The 17,254-nt window shown below is 48.7% G+C and overlaps 1 protein-coding gene and 1 non-coding gene across 3 annotated transcripts in view; both read right to left on the bottom strand.

The window, feature by feature from the left end:
- The window catches only part of TRABD2B (TraB domain containing 2B), a 221,489-nt gene extending 218,904 nt beyond the window's left edge, over positions 1-2,585 (bottom strand). Inside the window, exon 1 of one of the 2 annotated variants that reach the window (XM_070786582.1) lies at positions 1,968-2,585. In XM_070786582.1, the coding sequence (XP_070642683.1) occupies positions 1,968-2,069 (102 nt within the window). In that variant the 5' untranslated portion in view covers positions 2,070-2,585. The remainder of the gene's footprint in view (positions 1-1,967) is intronic. The other variant, XM_019957513.2, reaches the window with a different exon arrangement.
- A 13,951-nt stretch (positions 2,586-16,536) lies between these two features.
- LOC139182439 (U6 spliceosomal RNA) lies at positions 16,537-16,643 on the bottom strand. Its single transcript, XR_011566095.1, has one exon. It is a non-coding gene; the product is annotated as a U6 spliceosomal RNA (small nuclear RNA).
- Between the last annotated feature and the right edge of the window lie 611 nt (positions 16,644-17,254).

Below are 17,254 nucleotides of genomic sequence, written 5' to 3'. Positions count from 1 at the left end.
GGGATAGAAGACAGAGACCGACCGAGGGCCATGGGAAGGAGCAAGGGCTTTGGAAACTAAGACCCACATTCAAATCCTGGCTTTGGCCTGTCTTGGCTGTATGATCTTAAGCACACTTTTTCACTTTCCACAGACTCAGTTTCCCCATCTGTAAAATGGGAGCTGAGAGCAGCCACGTCAAAGATTGTTGGGAGAATGAAAAGACACAATCTATGTAAATAAGCCCGGAGAGCAGTGCCAGGCTCAGAGGGAGTGAAGGTAGTGAAGGAAGCTCTCGTTATGATTGGCTCTAGCTATGAGTGCCAAGGCCTGCCACACCACCTGAGAATATTTAATCTTGGCCAAGCCAAACCTTCACCGGCGGTGTTTCGTGTGGAGGGTGGGGAGAGGGGGACCAAGAGTCCTGCTCTGGCAAGAAGGGAGGAAGTCATATAACTTTTAAATCCAACCATTAGAAGATACACGCCAAGAGCACTTTGAAAGCAGAACACCTATTAAAAATAGCCTATTTAAACAGCTACTTCCCCATTCAGCAGGGCGGATGCAGTTTTCTTTTTGGAGGGCAGGTCTGGGGTGTCAGCTACTCTGCTTCACCAACTGAAACCACAGATGAGAAAGTGCTTTAAAACCTGCAGGCTAAGTAAAGTCTCAGGCCCTGGTTTGGGACGGAAAGATTCCACAGAATTAGTCCCAAGAAATGTACAGGCTTTCCAGGCTCCTCCCCTTAAAAGGTGTACCTGGACTCCAAGTCCAATTGTCTGCCATCACCTAGGCTCTGAAGAGGAATGTGTGTGTGTGTGTGTGTGTGTGTGTGTGTGTGTGTGTAGAGATGAAGGAGGGTCGTGAAGACGTGGGTCATTTCTCCAATCCAGTTTAAGTCCAGGGGTCAAGGGACATGAGAAAGGGTCTCTGGTGTCCCTCAGGCAGTCATTTTCCACCCTGGAACACCCCCTGGACTGTCCACTGCCCGCCACCACCTGCAAGCTTTCCGTCAACTCATAACATTTTTCTGCCTGATTCTAGTACAAAAGAAAAGTATCTGTTGGGGTGGGAAAAGGGAATAGTACCTTACTTTACCAACAGCCAACAAATGTAAATCTCAGCATCCTGGTGAGAGGCTAGCACTGAGGACTCTGCCTGTCGCCAAGCTCCCTGTTTCCATACAAGTCAGGTCGCTGGAGGTGCACCTTGCCCAAGGTCAACTAACTGCGCTGCCAGTGAGGACCCTACAGACGGTTTCCTGCTCCCTGGTCTCCAATCCAGGGCTATTTTCAAGGCACTAATTTACACTTTGAGGGAGAAAGACTGAGGGAAATCAAGGGATTCCTTAGTTTGGAAGGAAAATTAGGAAACCTAGTAATTACTCAATCCCCAAAGAAATATTAGGCCAGCATGTCCTGGCACTTTCTTTTCCTCTCCTCTGGAATCTTCATCCTTTTTGTGAAACCAGGGGCACTTGGGAGCGTGGGTGCTGGGGTCTGGGCTAGAGATGCAGAAAGTTTGCCTGAGGTCACCGGCGGGGATCAAGAGAAAGAGGGGAGCTTGCGAGGAGTCTGGGCGTGTGTGAACGAGAGGAAGGCGCAGAGAAGAGAAAGGCAAGGAACTGCAGAAACAGTGTCAGAAGTGGGAAGAGAGGAACCAGAGGGTAAAGACGGATCAAAGTAAGACGGGAGTCCAAAAGGGCACAGAGAGGAAAGGTCCAAGCAGGACCGAAAGTCCGAGGAGAGCCCGAGAGCGTCAGCGGGTGGGGAAGGAGCTGGAGAGGGAGCGCCCCAACTCGGTTCCCCGCACGGGGCAGGAGCTCGGGAGGCAGAAGCCAGGGCAGGGCGCCCGAGGCACTGCCCGGAGCGCAGAGGTGGAACGGGTGGGCCGAAGTGGGTGCGGAAGGCAGGACCCCCAAACCATCGTCCCCGAGGGGCTGGAGTGGCCGGGCGGCCGGGAGAGTGGCCGGGCGGGCGCTCGCTCACCGATCCGGGCGGCCGGCACTGTCCTCCGTCCGGGGGCTGCGGGCGGGCGCGGGCGGTGGCCAGGAGGGCGGCGAGCAGCGGCCCTGCCAGGGCGGCGTGCATCCTGCCGGGCCTGCGGGGCGCGGGGGACCGTCCTGGGAGGCGCCCCCTCAGCGGGGCAGGCAGCCCCCGGCTGGGCACAGAGGTTCCTCCGCAGCGCGGGGCTCCGGACGCGGGATGCCGGGAGCCCTTTGGGGCGTGGCCGTATGTCCCTGCCGGACCCGGGGGTCCCTTTGGGGCGGGGCTCCGTCTGCGGTAAGAGGGGGATCCTCTGGGGCGGGGCCCCCTCACCGCGGCGCGCCGCCCGCTTGGACGAGCCCCGGGGCTGTGAGAGCGCGCCGGGGTCCCGGGACGCGCGGAGGTCCCGGAGCTGCGTCGCGGTCCAGGGGTGCGCGGTGTTCCCGGAGCAGTACCGGGACGGCGGGCGCGCGAGGACCCGGGGTTATGCTGGGGACCCGGGGCGCGCAAGGGTCCCAGGGGTGCGCGGTGCTCCAGGGGGCGCGCGGTGGGACAAGTGCGGAGGCGGGCGCGGCGGGGGCGGGGGTCGGGTCTGGGGCGCCCGGTGGCCCCCGAGCGGGGCTCAGAGGGGCGGCGGGCGGCCGCGCGGCCGCTGCCCGGGCTCCGCCATGCTGCTCCGCGGCCGGGAGGGAAGGAGAGAGGAGGGCGGGAGAGCGGCGCGGAGCCGGGCCGGGCGGGGGGCTGGGGCCGCCGGGGCGGGGGGAGGGGAGGACCCGGCGCGGGGGGCGGGGGGCCGGGGCCGCGCCGGGCCGGGCCGGGCCGCAGGGAGTCCGGGCGAGCTCTGCGCCCGGGCGCGGCGAGGCGGGGTCTGATGGGCATGGCAGGCGCTCGCTCGCTCCTCTCCTGTTCCCTCGCTCGCTACCTCATACACACGCGCGGAGGGAGGCGAAGCCCGCAGCAGCCACTTCCCAACTTTCCAAACTTCCCAGCGCAACTTTTTCCTCTCCTCCCCTGCCCGCGCCTCCTCCTCGATCTCCCTCCCTCCTCCCTTCGCCAGCTCCCCTCCGGGCCGCAGCTTCCGCGCGCGGCCACCAGAGGGCGCCTGGGCCGATATCCGAAAGGCCAACTTCAATCCGCTCCGCTCTGGACTCCACTGGCCCGGGCAGAGGCAAACGTGGGGACATGGACCAGACAAGTCCTGGAGCCGTGAACAGCGAGAGAGGAGAGGGACAGGAGTGGGTCGGCGCTCCCAGACTGGCTGGAAGGCAGCACTCAAAGGAAATCCCCGGAAGCTGGTATCTACAACTTTGTATCAAACCCCTGTTCCCAATGCTGGCACGTGATTAGTAGGTGTTCTGCAGACACTAGCTGCGTTAAAACCGAACAACAAAATGATCTTCCTCAAAATTTCTTCATACTTAAACCATTTAAACAGCTTTATCCATCTATATCTTTGTACCACACAGGATCCTGGTGAGGGGTCCTGCAAGGGTGAGTATCAATATCCCAGTTCCTTAGACTTTAAAAGTTGAAAGAGCCCTTAAAACCAGCCTCCTTCAGTTCTGGAGAGGCAAATGAAACTTAGAGAAGGCCAAGAGGCAAGACCCAAGCCTCTGGATGGTTTCCAGCCAAGAGGGAAACTGAGTCATGGGCACTACTGCTTACTTATGTTGAGAAGAGTTCACTGACTCTTTCTAGCCTGAGGATAGAGACTGGAGGAAGAATGAGGTGAAGTTGTCAGAGCCCTCAGCCTACGCAGGAGGGTAGATAGGGACAAACATGCAAATAGGTAATTAAAATATGGACGGTAAGTACCGGAAGAGACAGAAGCACGGGGAAATGGGAACAGAGAGAAAAGTGTCCTCATTCAGCCCCAGGGCTCAGGGAAGACTCCTGGGAGTGGTCTTGAAGGAGAAGTCAGGGGTAGCTGAGTAAAGGAGCAGGGGCCAAGCTGAGTAAGGAGCAGGTGGGAGAGCACGGGTACCTGCAGGGGACTGCTAGCAGTTAGGCATGGCTGGAGCAAAAACCCAGTGGTAAGAATTTAAGTTGTGTCCTTTGGCCAGGCATTGTACTTGGTACGTACTAGGCGATGGGGAATCATTGCAAGACTTGAAGTAGAAGGTGGCTGGGACCAATATGCTTTTAGGAGGCCTGGAGTGGAGGGGTCAGACTGAAGGTAGACGGATCATCGAATAGACGGGCAGTGAGTGGAGAGGGCCCCGGACTCCTGGCTCTCCCATGCCTCCCACTGCTTCAGGCAGCAGGGAGAGCAGCTGGAGCATGGCCACTCTAGACGCTGAGCAGGATCACTGGGCTGCAGGGCCTGAAAAGTTTCTGGAGCTCAGGACCTAGATCTTTGGTGGGAAACCGAGAAGGTAAGGAGGGGCTGCCAGAGACTTCCAGGCTGACTCACCTGAGATCGTCATTTCTGAAGGTCAGAAATAATGTCTGTGGGCAGTTTCATCTGGTTCCACCTGCTGGGTGTCAAAGCCGCATCGACTCTTTGCTATGCACACATCTGGTGACAGATGCAGATCAGGCCAAAGGGTCCGGATGGTGTGAGAGAACAGCCTGGCTCCGTGCTTCCCACACACCGAGCTCTGAGAACTGCAGCTGCGACAAAAGAGTCCTTTAAAGAGCCTCCACTCCTCAAGGCTCCAAAACTCCCTGCAAAGTCAGCACTCCCTGTGGCGAGGATGAGGTGAAAAGCCTGGGGAGTGGGAGGAGGATTTAATTCCACTGAGAGTGCGTGTGATGGTCTTCACGGGGACCTAGAGCACAAGGCAAATCGTAGTAACAAAGGACATGATGAAACTAAACGGAACCCAGTAGTTAGAGTGATGGTGCACATGACTATGTGCACGAGTTTTTAAAACGTTCCAGGGCTTTTTCCCTAAAATTATAAACGTTTCATTGGGTAATTATCATGAGAGCCAGTTATGACTTTCTCCTCCATGGTCCTTTACTATGGCTGGGTGACCAGGTCAAAACAATTAACTTCTCTGTGCCTCTCTTGCTTCACCCCATTTCTTGCCCTCACTATTTGTCTGAGTCAGCGTGTACAATAACACTTTGGGATCCTCACTGGTATGTATGGTTACTGATACTATTACTGAGATGCAAGAACAAACAAGCTTTTCCACTCCTAGGTACATAGCCGAGAAAACTGAAAGCATCCGTTCTCACAAAAACTTGTACACAAATGTTGATAGTAGCACTGTTCAAAATAGCTAAAAGGGAGAACTAACCCAAATGTCCATTAACTGATGAGTGGCTATACCAAATGTGGTCAGGTCATTCAATGGAATACTATTTGGCCATAAAAAAGAATGAAGTGGTGATGCATGCTACAGTATGGCTCAATCTTGAAAAGATTATGCTAAATAAAAGAAGCCAGTCACAAAAAGGCATATATAATATGATTCCACTATATGAAATGTCCAGAATAGGCGCATATATAGAGGCAGAGAGTCTACTGGTGGTTGCTTCAGCCAAGGAGGAATGCAGAGATGGGGGTCGGTGGGGAGGAAGGACCGTGGTTAAAGGAAGCTGTATTTCTTTGGAAAATAATGAAACTATTCTAAAATTGACTGTTGTGATGGTTGCACAACTCTGTGACTATACTAAAAAACCCAGTATATTTTATAGTTTAAATGGGTGAATTGTATGGTATGTGAGTTTTATTTCCATAAACTTGTTACTCCCCAAGAAGAACAAACTACTTTGAGGCCCCAGGAGAGGGTGGTCCCCAAGAATAGGGGTTTCTGTGTTTTCAAACAATTTTTTCCCCCACCTGGTATATGGTGAGCAGCCCCAGATGAGCTATCTTAAAGTCCTAGAAATTCCACAGGCTTCTGCTAACCTCTCCCTGAGTGGCTTCAGGTGGTGGAGCTGTCCTGGCTAGACCTTAGTTGCCTGGTCATCAAGATGGACAGCGCAGGGAACAGAGACCATTAAAGGTCTTCTGTGCCCAACACTCGAGTCCAGAAGTCCATACCACTGCCTGCCCAGGGACCTGTAGGCAGGATGGGAAGGGGCACAGGGCTCAGGAGGCAGGCAGTGGACTCAGATGCCTGCCTTCTCTCCCCGGTCATATCCGGCCCACTTGCCTTTGATTGCATTTTAATTGAGTTGTTCAATCAGGTGAGTACCAGGAATCTGAAGGCTTTAACAGCCGAGGCAGAAACAGAAGCCTTGTAGCAGAACTAAACCAACAAAGTCTGCCTCTTGAGCAGATCCAGGAGCCCCCGTCCTGTCGAAGGGCGTCTCTCAGGCAGGGAGGTCAGGGGCTCCCCTGCTGGGCTGGACCAAAGGAGAAGCTTTGCTCTGAGCCCGAGGGCTGCCCTCTCGTCCAGCCATCGCCTTGGTCGTGGGCCACACTGGTATTTTCCAGTGGACCTGGTGTGGCCTAACTCCCAGCTCCAGCTCTATCTCAGATGTGCCCTACTTCTACCCACCCCCAAGCTCTGTCTTCCCCAGTCTTTTAAAAAATATTTTTATTTATTTGGGTCAACCAAGTCTTAGTTGCAGCATGTGCAGTATGTGGGATCTAGTTCCCCGACCAGGGGTAGAACCCGGGCCTCAGACACAGGGAGCACGGAGTCTTAGCCACTGGACCACCAGGGAAGTGCCCTTACCCTAGTCTTAGTGGGTTGGAAGTTAATCTTTGAAGGTTGAAGGTCATGATGTCCTTGGGAGATGGGAAAGACGGGAAGAGGATTCTGAGACCGTGCAGGGATCAGTAGTGCTTAATACACTAGAGTGGTAGAAAGAACCAGGAAAAAAGGCAGAGGCTGAGATGATTCCCAAAGGGTATCCATTCTCTCACAGGAGTGGGGAAATACACACCACAGAAGTGCAACCAAGGAGCAGACTTGCCAGATTAGATGGTGTTCGTTAAAAACAGAAAGTTCTACTAGATCTGGCCCAGTGGGGGAGCAGGACACAGAGGAATCAGCCCAGAGTTCTGTCCTCAGGGAGCTTGCCACCCAGGGAGGGAGACAGAGGTACCCACAAATAGCACTTTGGGAAACAGATGGGGGCTGAGGGAGAGCAGCAACCTTAGGAGAGAAGAAAGTCAGGCTTAGGAGAAAGGAGGCCAGCAAAGGTCTTGCTGAGAAGGTGATGTTTGAGTTGATCTCTAAGGATGAGCAGTATTTGGACAGGGGGTGTGAGGAATGGAAGGTCATTTCAGACAGTGGGAACAGTGTGTGCAAAGGCAGGGAGGTATAAGTGTTTGGCTTACTGGGAATGCCATAAGCTAGAACTTGAGAACCATTGAGGAGGATCAGAAATAAGACTGCGCCGGGAAGGGTCATGTATGACCTTGGAAAGCCGTTCATCTTGCCCTTCAGAGGATGCGATCGTCTTGGGTTATTCTCCATAAATTGTGCTAACTGAGGGTAGCGAACATGTCAGGTTCCTGAAGAGATGCATTCACAGCCCTGTGTGTGCAGCCATCAGTGATGGAAGAAAAATGATCTGCATTGACTCTGTTAACTTACAAATAGTTATGGGCCCTCATGTCTGCAGGCATGAAGGAACACAATCCTGACCTCTGGCTACCTGCAATTATTGAACAACACAAAAAGTATTCAGGTGACTAGTTACAATGCATCTCAGTGCCAAGTGAATCATGTAGTAATCGTAAAAGTTCAGGAAAAGCCAGTGAGAACTGGAAGGTCAGGGGCATTAAACCAGGAGGCATGGGATTTGTATTTGGCTATAGAGGAAAATGGGATTTAAAGAGGTGGAAAGAGCCTTGTTTGCAACCCAGTTAAAGGGAATGATGAAAGCAAAGAGGCAGAGGAGGGTCAGGGCCTAGGACATTCTGCCTGAAGAAGAGGGGTGATGTTGAGAATGGGTTGTGGTGGGGATGGGGTGATATGGACCAGGTCTCTGCAAATGAAGGAGGAGTAAGAGCTGGGGATTATCATAGACCAGTTCTGTGCCGGATTCTTTATCTAAAGCAGGGGACCCCAGCCTCCAGGATCTGATAATCTGAGGTGGAGCTGAGTAATAGTAATAGAAGTAAAGTGCATAATGCATGTAGTGTGCTTGAATCATCTCAAAGCCATCCCTCTGACCCAGGTCCATGGAAAAATTGTCTTCCATGAAACTGGTCCCTGGTGCCAAAAAAGTTGGGGCCCACTGATCTAAAGGATCTCAGCAACACTGTGGGACAGGTATTTTTACCCCCATTTTAAAGACGATGAAACTGAGTCTCAGAGGGGACATATGACATATTCAAGTAACACAGCTGGTAATTTGAAGTTCTAGACTGCCTGGTTCTTTCTGCTGAACCACTCACTTCCTTTAAGACACCAGTGGGAAGGTAGTGAAAGGTGTTTGAGCCAGACTGGGTGCATCTGGTGAACACACACACACGGTCACTGGGGGACACATTCACACCACATGCGGCACATCCTGGGCTGTCTCCTGATCTCATTAGGACAGTGGGACATTTGTCATTTAGGAAACTTTTGCCTTTCTCTTTAGCCCGAGCCATCTGAGGCTCTAGTCCTCTATTTAGGCATTAGTAGAAGTATGGAAAGGGAAAAAAGAAATGCGATGCTTGAAACAAAATACCCCATCGAGCTGACCACTAAATAGCACTTAGACCCCAAGTATACACACAGCTGCTTTATGTAATGAAGGCTGTGGACCATGTTCCTGGATATAAAATAACAAACCACATATAACGTTTTACATAGCTGTGTAATTAGCACGGATCTGTGAGTGTGTGAGCTGACCGGGGTGAGGGAAGGGGGGCTCAAGCCTCTAGTGAAGTGAGCTGGAAGGAAGAGCATGTGCTGTTGGACCAAGAAGATGGGGGTTTGAATCCTTGCTGCCCACGTTGCAGTACTAAGACCTTGGGCAATTTATTTAAACTCTGCGAACTTCCAGTTTCATATCCGTCAATAGGTGTAAAAGTATATGCCTTATTGCAAATGGTTTGACCCTTCTTGCCCCTAGAGGAACGTTTGGCAATATCTGAAGATATTTTTGGTTATCATAATTGGGAAGGTGCCACTGGCATCTAGTAGGCAGAGCCTGGGGTGCTGTTAAACATCCTACAACGCACAGGATGGTCTTCCCAGGTGGCTCAGTGGTTAAGAACCCACCTGTCAATCCCTGAGTCGGGAAGATCCCCTGTAGAAGGAAATGGCAACCCACACCAATATTCTTGCCTGGGAAATCCCATGGATAGAGGAGCCGGATGGGCTATAGTCCGTAGGGGGTTACAAAGAGCTGGACGCTACTAAGCAACTGCTGCTGCTACTGCTGCTGCTGCTGCTAAGTCGCTTCAGTTGTGTCCGACTCTGTGCAACCCCAGAGATGGCAGCCCACCAGGCTTCCCATCCCTGGGATTCTCCAGGCAAGAACACTGGAGTGGCTTGCCATTTCCTTCTCCAATGCATGAAAGTGAAAAGTGAAAGTGAAGTCGCTCAGGTTGTCTACTTGAAAGTTACACAGTCGTGTCCAACTCCTAGCGACCCCATGGACTGCAGCCTACCAGGCTCCTCCGTCCATGGGGTTTTCCAGGCAAGAGTACTGGAGTGGGGTGCCATTGCCTTCTCCGACTAAGCAACTAAACAACAACAAAAAATGATATCTAAATATTTCAATTAATAATTCCTGGCAAAGGCTGAATCACAACAGTTTGAGGAAATGCTGATTGTCTGAACCCTGATGATTCGATCAGTGTAACTCAGACATTAGCTCCTGAGTGTGTATTGCTGATTTGACCACGATTGCATTTTTTTATTGTGCTTAAATACATATAACATAAAATTTACCATCTTTAAGTACATGGTTCTATAGCAGTAAGTACAGATGACCCTTAAACAATGTAGAGGTTAGGGGTGCCACCCCTCTATGCAGTTGAAAATCTGAGTATAATATCGGTCCTTTATCCATGGCTCCACATTCAAGGATCCAGCCAGCCACAGATCATGTGGTATTGCAGTATTTGCTACAGAAAAAGTCCTGCATATAGGTGGATCTGAGCAGTTCAAATCCTCATTGTTCGGTGGTCAACTGTATATTCATAGTGTTATGCAACCAGTCTCCAGAACTCTTTTCCTCTTGGCAAAACAGAAACTCTGTATCCATTAAACAGCAACTCCAATCTTCCCTCCCTCCAGCCTTTGTCAGCTGTCATTCTAATTTGTCTCTCTGAATTTGATTATTCTAGATACCTAGGGCTTCCCTGGTTACTCAGCTTGTAAAGAATCCGCCTACAATGCAAGAGACTCCAGTTTGATTCCTGGGTCAGGAAGATCCCCTGGAGAAGGGATAGGCTACCTACTCCAGTATTCTTGGGCTTTCCTCGTGGCTCAGACAGTAAAGAATCCACCTGCAATGCAAGAGATCTAGGTTTGATCCCTGGGTTGGGAAGATCCCCTGGAGGAGGGCATGGGAACCACTCAAGTATTCTTGCCTGGAGAATCCCTCATGGACAGAGGTACCTGGTGGGCTACCAAGGTGTCCATGGGGTTGCAAAGAGTCCCACACGACTGAGCGACTAAGCACAGCAATAGAGATTGGGAAATTGGAGCCCCAAACTTGATCAAAATCCCCCAGCCAGTCCATGGCAGAGCCAGATTTGAACCATGGCAGGGTGACCCCAGAGGCTGACACAAGTTGAACAAAATTCATGTACCGGCTCCAGCATCTGGACCTTGGCAAGGATGACGACTTCTATAAAGAGGGAAAGAGGATTTGGTCATTCATTAATGCGACACATATGTGTTGAGAGTCGAATCAGTGCTAAGGCATTGGTGAACAAGATAGGCAGAGATCTACCCACAATGGCCTTACTTTCTAGGTCATGAAGAAAAACAAGAAAGGAGTAACCCAGACCAGTGGGAGAGAGTGTGACTGGTGGATGCTGAGGAGTCTGCTGTGAGAGGAGCTGAGGGAAGAGCATTCCCAGCAGAGGGACCAGCCTGCACAAAGCCCAGAGGGAGGGACCACTTCAGTGTGTTCAGGAAACATAAGATTCCAGCGAAGCTTGCCTGCAGGAGGGGGGAAATTCTAAGAGATCACATTAGAGAGATGGGAGGGGCCAGATGAAGTAAGGGTTTGAAGGTCAAAGTAAGGAGTTGGAATTCCAGCTTTACTAAGAAACTGTGTGTGTGTGTGTGTGTGTGATTGTGTGTGAATTGATCAGTCATGTCTGAGTGTGTCAGTTGCAACCCTGTGGACTGTAGCCCACGAGGCTCCTCCATCCATGGGTTTTTCCAGGTAAGAATACAAAAGTGGGTTGCCCTTCTCTTCACCAGGGGATCTTCCTGACCCAGGGGTTGAACCCAGGTCTTCTGCATTGCAGGCATTCCCACCAGGGAAGCCCAAGAAACCATAGGAGGCCTTTAAAGAAAGCAACACAATCTGATTCACATTTTTAAAAGCTGGTTTAGACTTTGGTGGCTCAGAGGGTAAAGCGTCTGCCTGCAGTGCAGGAGACCTGGGTTCGATCCTTGGGTCAGCAAGATCCCCTGGAGAAGGAAATGGCAACCCACTCAAGTACTCTTGCCTGGAAAATCCCATGGATGGAGGATCCTGGTAGACTACAGTCCATGGGATCGCAAAGAGTTGGGGACACGACTGAGCGACTTCACTTTCATGGAGGTTGGTGAAGTGGCAAGTGAAGATTTCCAGGAGTCCAGTAAAAGCAGGAGGTGAGGTTGGTGGCGGTTCGGTCCAAGATGCGTGTAGTGAAACCGGAGGAAAGTGAGCAGGTTTGGGTTGAGGAAAGAGAGGGAAGTGAGGAGGTGGACATGGCCCATTCAGGCAGCTCTTGCTTAGACTGTTGTGGGAAAGAAAGAGACTGGAGAAAGAACGCGGATCAGTGGAGAGACTTAAAATCACAACCCTATGGTGTTTGTGTGCCAGTGTGAAGAATCCAGCAGACAGGAAAGAGTTTGTGATCCCAGAGCGAGAAGGCCTCCGTGGAGGAGTCCTTGAGAAGCACTAGAGCAGGTAAGAGGCTTGAGATCCAGAGATAATGGAGGATCCCATCCTTGTTAAGATGTTTCGTCTGTTATTACCAGAGCGCAGGCAGCAAGCATGTGAATGTTGTAAGTAGTTCAGAAAGCTGTTCTGAAGTACTTCTTCCTCAGAAATATCAGTGCCATGTCGTGGGCCACTGGTCAGCCCCTAGCCCTGAACACTGATCCAGACTGAGTTCTGGCCCCTAGACTGGATATCTAATCCTTTATTCATGAGGGAGACCCTGGGAATGACCACGGATGACTCAATGTAACCCATCTCTACAGCCAAAAAGACCACTTGAAGCAAAGTAGTTGATATTCCGCAACCAGGAAGGATCAATAAATGAAGCCTGCCTTAAGACAGTGTCCAGAAGTGGCATCCCCAGGACTTGAGAGGGTTAAGAGTAGAACTATTTTTGAGGAGTGTCTTAATAGGAAGATAGCTAAGAGACTGGGGCTTCGTAGGTGGTTCAGCAGTAAAGTGGTTCAGCCTGCAATGCAAGAGATGGAGGTTCTATCCCTGGGTGGGGAGGATCCCCTAGAGAAGGAAATGACAACTCACTCCAGGGTTCTTGCCTGGGAAATCCCATGGACAGAGGAGCCACAGTCCATGAGGTCGCAAAGAGTTGGATATGACTTAACAACTAAGCAACAAAAACAACAAGCCAAGAGGCCTTTCAAAATGGGTCAAAGGTTGGACTTCATTAGAATGAGAGGCCCAGACTGACATAAGATGTTACTGAGATTGTTAACAAGGACTCAAGCAGAGTGAAGAGTGGGGTAAGTGGGGTTACTGATGGTCAAGTAAATCTAGGAACGAGTGACTTGCAGCTTTTTCCTTTTTTGTGGGTCCTTGTAGGACTAATGTTGCTTGTGCAATTAGGCTTATACATTTATGTGGTAATTAAGAGTTTATAACTCTTAATTATATGCTGTATAAGAAGAGGCTTCACAACTCCTAGCCTAATCCCTGAGACCTCAATTTCCTCATCTGTGAAGTAAGAACAGTAGTAACACAGCACACAGGTGTGTTGTGGGGATCAAGCTGTTGGATGTGAAGGTGCTTTGTGTACTGTCAAGGGCATGAATGTTACTTTTATGATGATTATTAATTATATTGATAGCAAGAGGCTTCTAAAATATCTCCTCTCCTTTGATAAACACTTTCATGGTCTTCTAAGAAGTTACGAAAGAGCATGAGTCATCTGAGACACAGATGCCTTTTGGAAGAGGTCATGAGTGTCCACAGAAGAGTGGCACCCAGAGTCACTGCACCGAGCATTTGGGTGGGTGGTGCCTTGCACAAGGGCACTCTTAGTGGGCAGTGAAATCCAGGGCAAGGGGCTGCATCTATGTTTGATTCCAAAAGGCACAATTCAGGCTGGCAGTGGCTCTGATAACACCGGCCTGCAAACTTCCTCAAATATTTAATGCTTGCTTGACCTTTGTTGTTCAGTCGCTAAGTTGTGTCCAGCTCTTTGCAAGCCCATGGACTTCAGCACACCAGGCTCCCCGTCCTCCACTGTCTCCCAGAGTTTGCTCAAATCAATGTCCACTGAGTTGGTTATGCTATTTAACCGTCTCATCCTGTGCTGCCCCCTTCCCTTTATGCCCTTAGTCTTTCCCAGCATCAGGGTCTTTTCCAATGAATCAGCATCAGGTGATTTGCATCAGGTGGCTAAAGTGTTGGAGCTTTAGCTTCAGCATCATTCCTTCCAATGAATATTCAGGGTTGATTTCCTTTAGGATTGACTGGTTTGATCTCCTTGTAGTCCAAGGAGACTCTCACGAGTCTTCTCCAGCACCACGATTTAAAAGCATCAATTCTTTGGCTCTCAGCATTCTTTATGGTCCAACCCTCACATATGTACATGACTACTGGAAAAACCATAGCTTTGACTATATGGACCTTTGTCAGCAAAGTGAGGCCTCTGTTTTTTAATATGCTGTCTAGGTTGGTCATAGCTTTCCTTCCAAGGAGCAAGTGTCTTTTAATTTCATGGCTGCAGTCACCATCTGTAGTGATTTTGTGAAAGTGAAACTCTCTCAGTTGTGTCTGACTTTTTGCAACCCCATGGACTATACAGTCCACGGAATTCTCCAGGCCAGATTACTGGAGTGGCTAGCGGTTCCCTTTTCCAGGGGATCTTGCCAACTCAGGGGTAGAACCCAGGTCTCCTGCATTTCAGGTGGATTTTTTACCAGCTGAGCCACCAGGGAAACCCAAGAATACTGGAGTGGGTAGCTTATCCCTTCTCCAGTGAATCTTCCCGACCCAGGAATTGAACCAGGGTCTCCTGCATTACAGGTGGATTCTTTAGCAGCTGAGCTACTCGGGAAACCCACAGTGATTTTGGAGCCCAAGAAAATAAAGTCTGTCACTCTTTCTATTGTTTCCTCATCTATTTGCTATGAAGTGATAAGACCAGATGCCATGATCTTAGTTTTCTGAATGTTGAGTTTTAAGCCAGCTTTTTCACTCTCCTCTTTCAGTTTCATCAAGAGGCCCTTTAGTTCATCTTTGCTTTCTGCCATAAGGGTGGTGTCCTCTGCATATCTGAGGTTATTGATATTTCTCCCAGCAATCTTGATTGCAGCTTGTGCTTCATCCAGCCTGGCATTTTGCATGATGTATTCTGCATATGAGTTAAATAAGTAGTGTGACAATATACAGCCTTGACGTACTCCTTTCCCAATTAGGAACTGGTCTGTTTTTCTAACTGTTAGAACTGTCTAACTGCCTGTTAGAACTGTCTGGTTCTAACTGTTGTTTCTTGATCTGCATATAGGTTTTGCAGGAGGCAGGTAAGGTGGCCTGGTATTACAATGTCTTGAAGAATTTTCCACAGCTTGTTGTGACCCACACAGTCAAAGGCTTTAGCATAGTCAATGAAGCAGAAGTAGATGTTTTTCTGAAATTCTCTTACTTTTTCTTTGATCCAACGGATGTTGGCAATTTGATCTCTGGTTCCTCTGCCTTTTCGAAATCCAACTTGAACATGAAGTCCTCGGTTCATGTACTATTGAAGCCTAGCTTGGAGGATTCTGAGCATTACTTTGCTAGTGTGTGAGATGAGTGCAATTGTGCGGTAGTTTGAACATTTTTTGGCATTGTCTTTCTTTGGGATTGGAATGAAAACTGACCTCTTCCAGTCCTGTGGCCACTGCTGAGTTTTCCAAATTTGTTGGCATATTGAGTACAGCACTTTCACAGCATCATCTTTTAGGATTTGAAATATCTCAGCTGTAATTCCATCACTTCCACTAGCTTTGTTCGTAGTGAGGATTCCTAAAGCCCACCTGACTTCACACTCCAAGATGTCTGGCTCTAGGTGAGTTATCATGCCATCATGGTTATCTGGGTCATGAAGATCTTTTCTGTATAGTTCTTATGTGTATTCTTGCCACCTCTTCTTAATATCTTTTACTTCTGTTAGGTCCATACCATTTCTGTCCTTTATTGTGCCCATCTTTGCATGAAATGTTCCCTTGGTATTTCTAATTTTCTTGAAGTGATTTCTAGTCTTTCTCATTTATTGTTTTCCTCTATTTCTTTACATTGATCACTTAGGAAGAGTTTCTTATCTCTCCTTGCTATTCTATGGACCTCTACATTCAAATGGGTATCTTTCTTTTCTTCTTTGCCTTTAGCTTTCTTCTTTTCTCAGCTATTTTTAAGGCCTCCTCAGATAACCGTTTTGCCTTTTTGCATTTCATTTTCTTGGGGATGGTTTTGACCACCGCCTCCTGTACAGTGTCACAAACCTTAATCCATAGTTCTTCAGGCACTCTGTCTATCAAATCTAATCCCTTGAATCTATTTGTCACATCCACTATATAATCATAAGGGATTTGATTTAGGTCATACCTGAATGGTCTAGTGGTTTTCCCTACTTTCTTCAATTTAAGTCTGAATTTTGTGATAAGGAGTTCATGATCTGAGCTGCAGTCAGCTCCTGGTCTTATTTTTTCCCTGTCATTCTACCTCCTCACCAATTCTTGGTCTTGTCCATATTTGTAATTATAGTCATGCTAGTGGGTGTGAAGTGGTATCCCACTGTGGTTTCAGTCTGCATGACTAATGATGTTAAGCATATTTTCCTGTGTTTATTTGACATTGTTATACCTTCTTTAGTGAGTCACTTGTTGAAATGTTTTGCTCGTTTGTATCAGGCTGTTTGTTTGGCTTTTTACTGAGGTGTGTTAGTTCTTTTTTTTTTTAATTTTTTATTATTATGATTATTTTTTTTACTTTATAATATTGTATTGGTTTTGCCATACATCAACATGCATCCGCCACGGGTGTACACACGTGTTCCCCATCCTGAACCCCGCTCCCACCTCCCTCCCCATACCATCCCTCTGGATCATCCCAGTGCACCAGCCCCAAGCTTCCTGTATCCTGCATTGAACCTGGACTGGCGATTCGTTTCTTATATGATATTATACACATTTTAATGCCATTCTCCTAAATCATACCCCCCCCCCCACCCCGGCCCCGACAGAGTCCAAAAGACTGTTCTATCTGGGTCTCTTTTGCTGTCTCTCATACAGGGTTGTCGTTACCATCTTTCTAAAAAAATATGGAACGCTTCACGAATTTCCGTGTCATCCTTGCGCAGGGGCCATGCTAATCTTCTCTGTATCGTTCCAATTTTAGTATATGTGCTGCTGAAGCGAGCACGATGCGTTAGTTCTTTAGGTATTCTGTTTGCAAGTCTTTTGTTAAACATAGTTTTGCAAATATTTTCTCCCAGTGCATGGCTTGTATTTTCATTTTCTTAATAGGGACTTATGAAGAGCAAATTTTGAAGAAATCTAAGCTATCAATTTTTTCATTTTATAATTTGTGTTTTGGGTATCTTATTTAAGAAATCTCGGCCTAACCCATGGTCATTAAGATTTTCTCTCCTCTGTTTTCTTCTAGAAGCTTTATAGTTTTAGGTTTTGTACTTAGGTCAGTGATCCATTTTTAGTTGAATTTGTATGAAGTGCGAGGTGAGAATCGAGGTCTTCTTTTTCTTCTTCTTTTTTCCTTCTTTTTGGAAATGGATATCCATTGTTCTAGCATCACTTGTTGAAAAGATCGTCCTTTCTATATTGAATCATCTTGGCACCCTTATCAAAAATCATTGGTTATTTATGCATGGCACATATTTGGACTCTTCTTTGAATTTAGACATCTGTATTTATAGGAACTCCACACTTTTAAAAAATTGCTATAGCCTTATACTTAGTCGGAGAAGGCAATGGCACCCCACTCCAGTACTTTTGCCTAGAAAATCCCATGGATGG

The sequence above is a fragment of the Bos indicus genome, chromosome 3 (genome assembly GCF_029378745.1).
Source record: "Bos indicus isolate NIAB-ARS_2022 breed Sahiwal x Tharparkar chromosome 3, NIAB-ARS_B.indTharparkar_mat_pri_1.0, whole genome shotgun sequence".
Lineage (NCBI taxonomy): Eukaryota > Metazoa > Chordata > Mammalia > Artiodactyla > Bovidae > Bos > Bos indicus.
The sequence above is the reverse complement of the archived record's forward strand: the minus strand, read 5'-3'. Positions and strand labels throughout refer to the sequence as shown.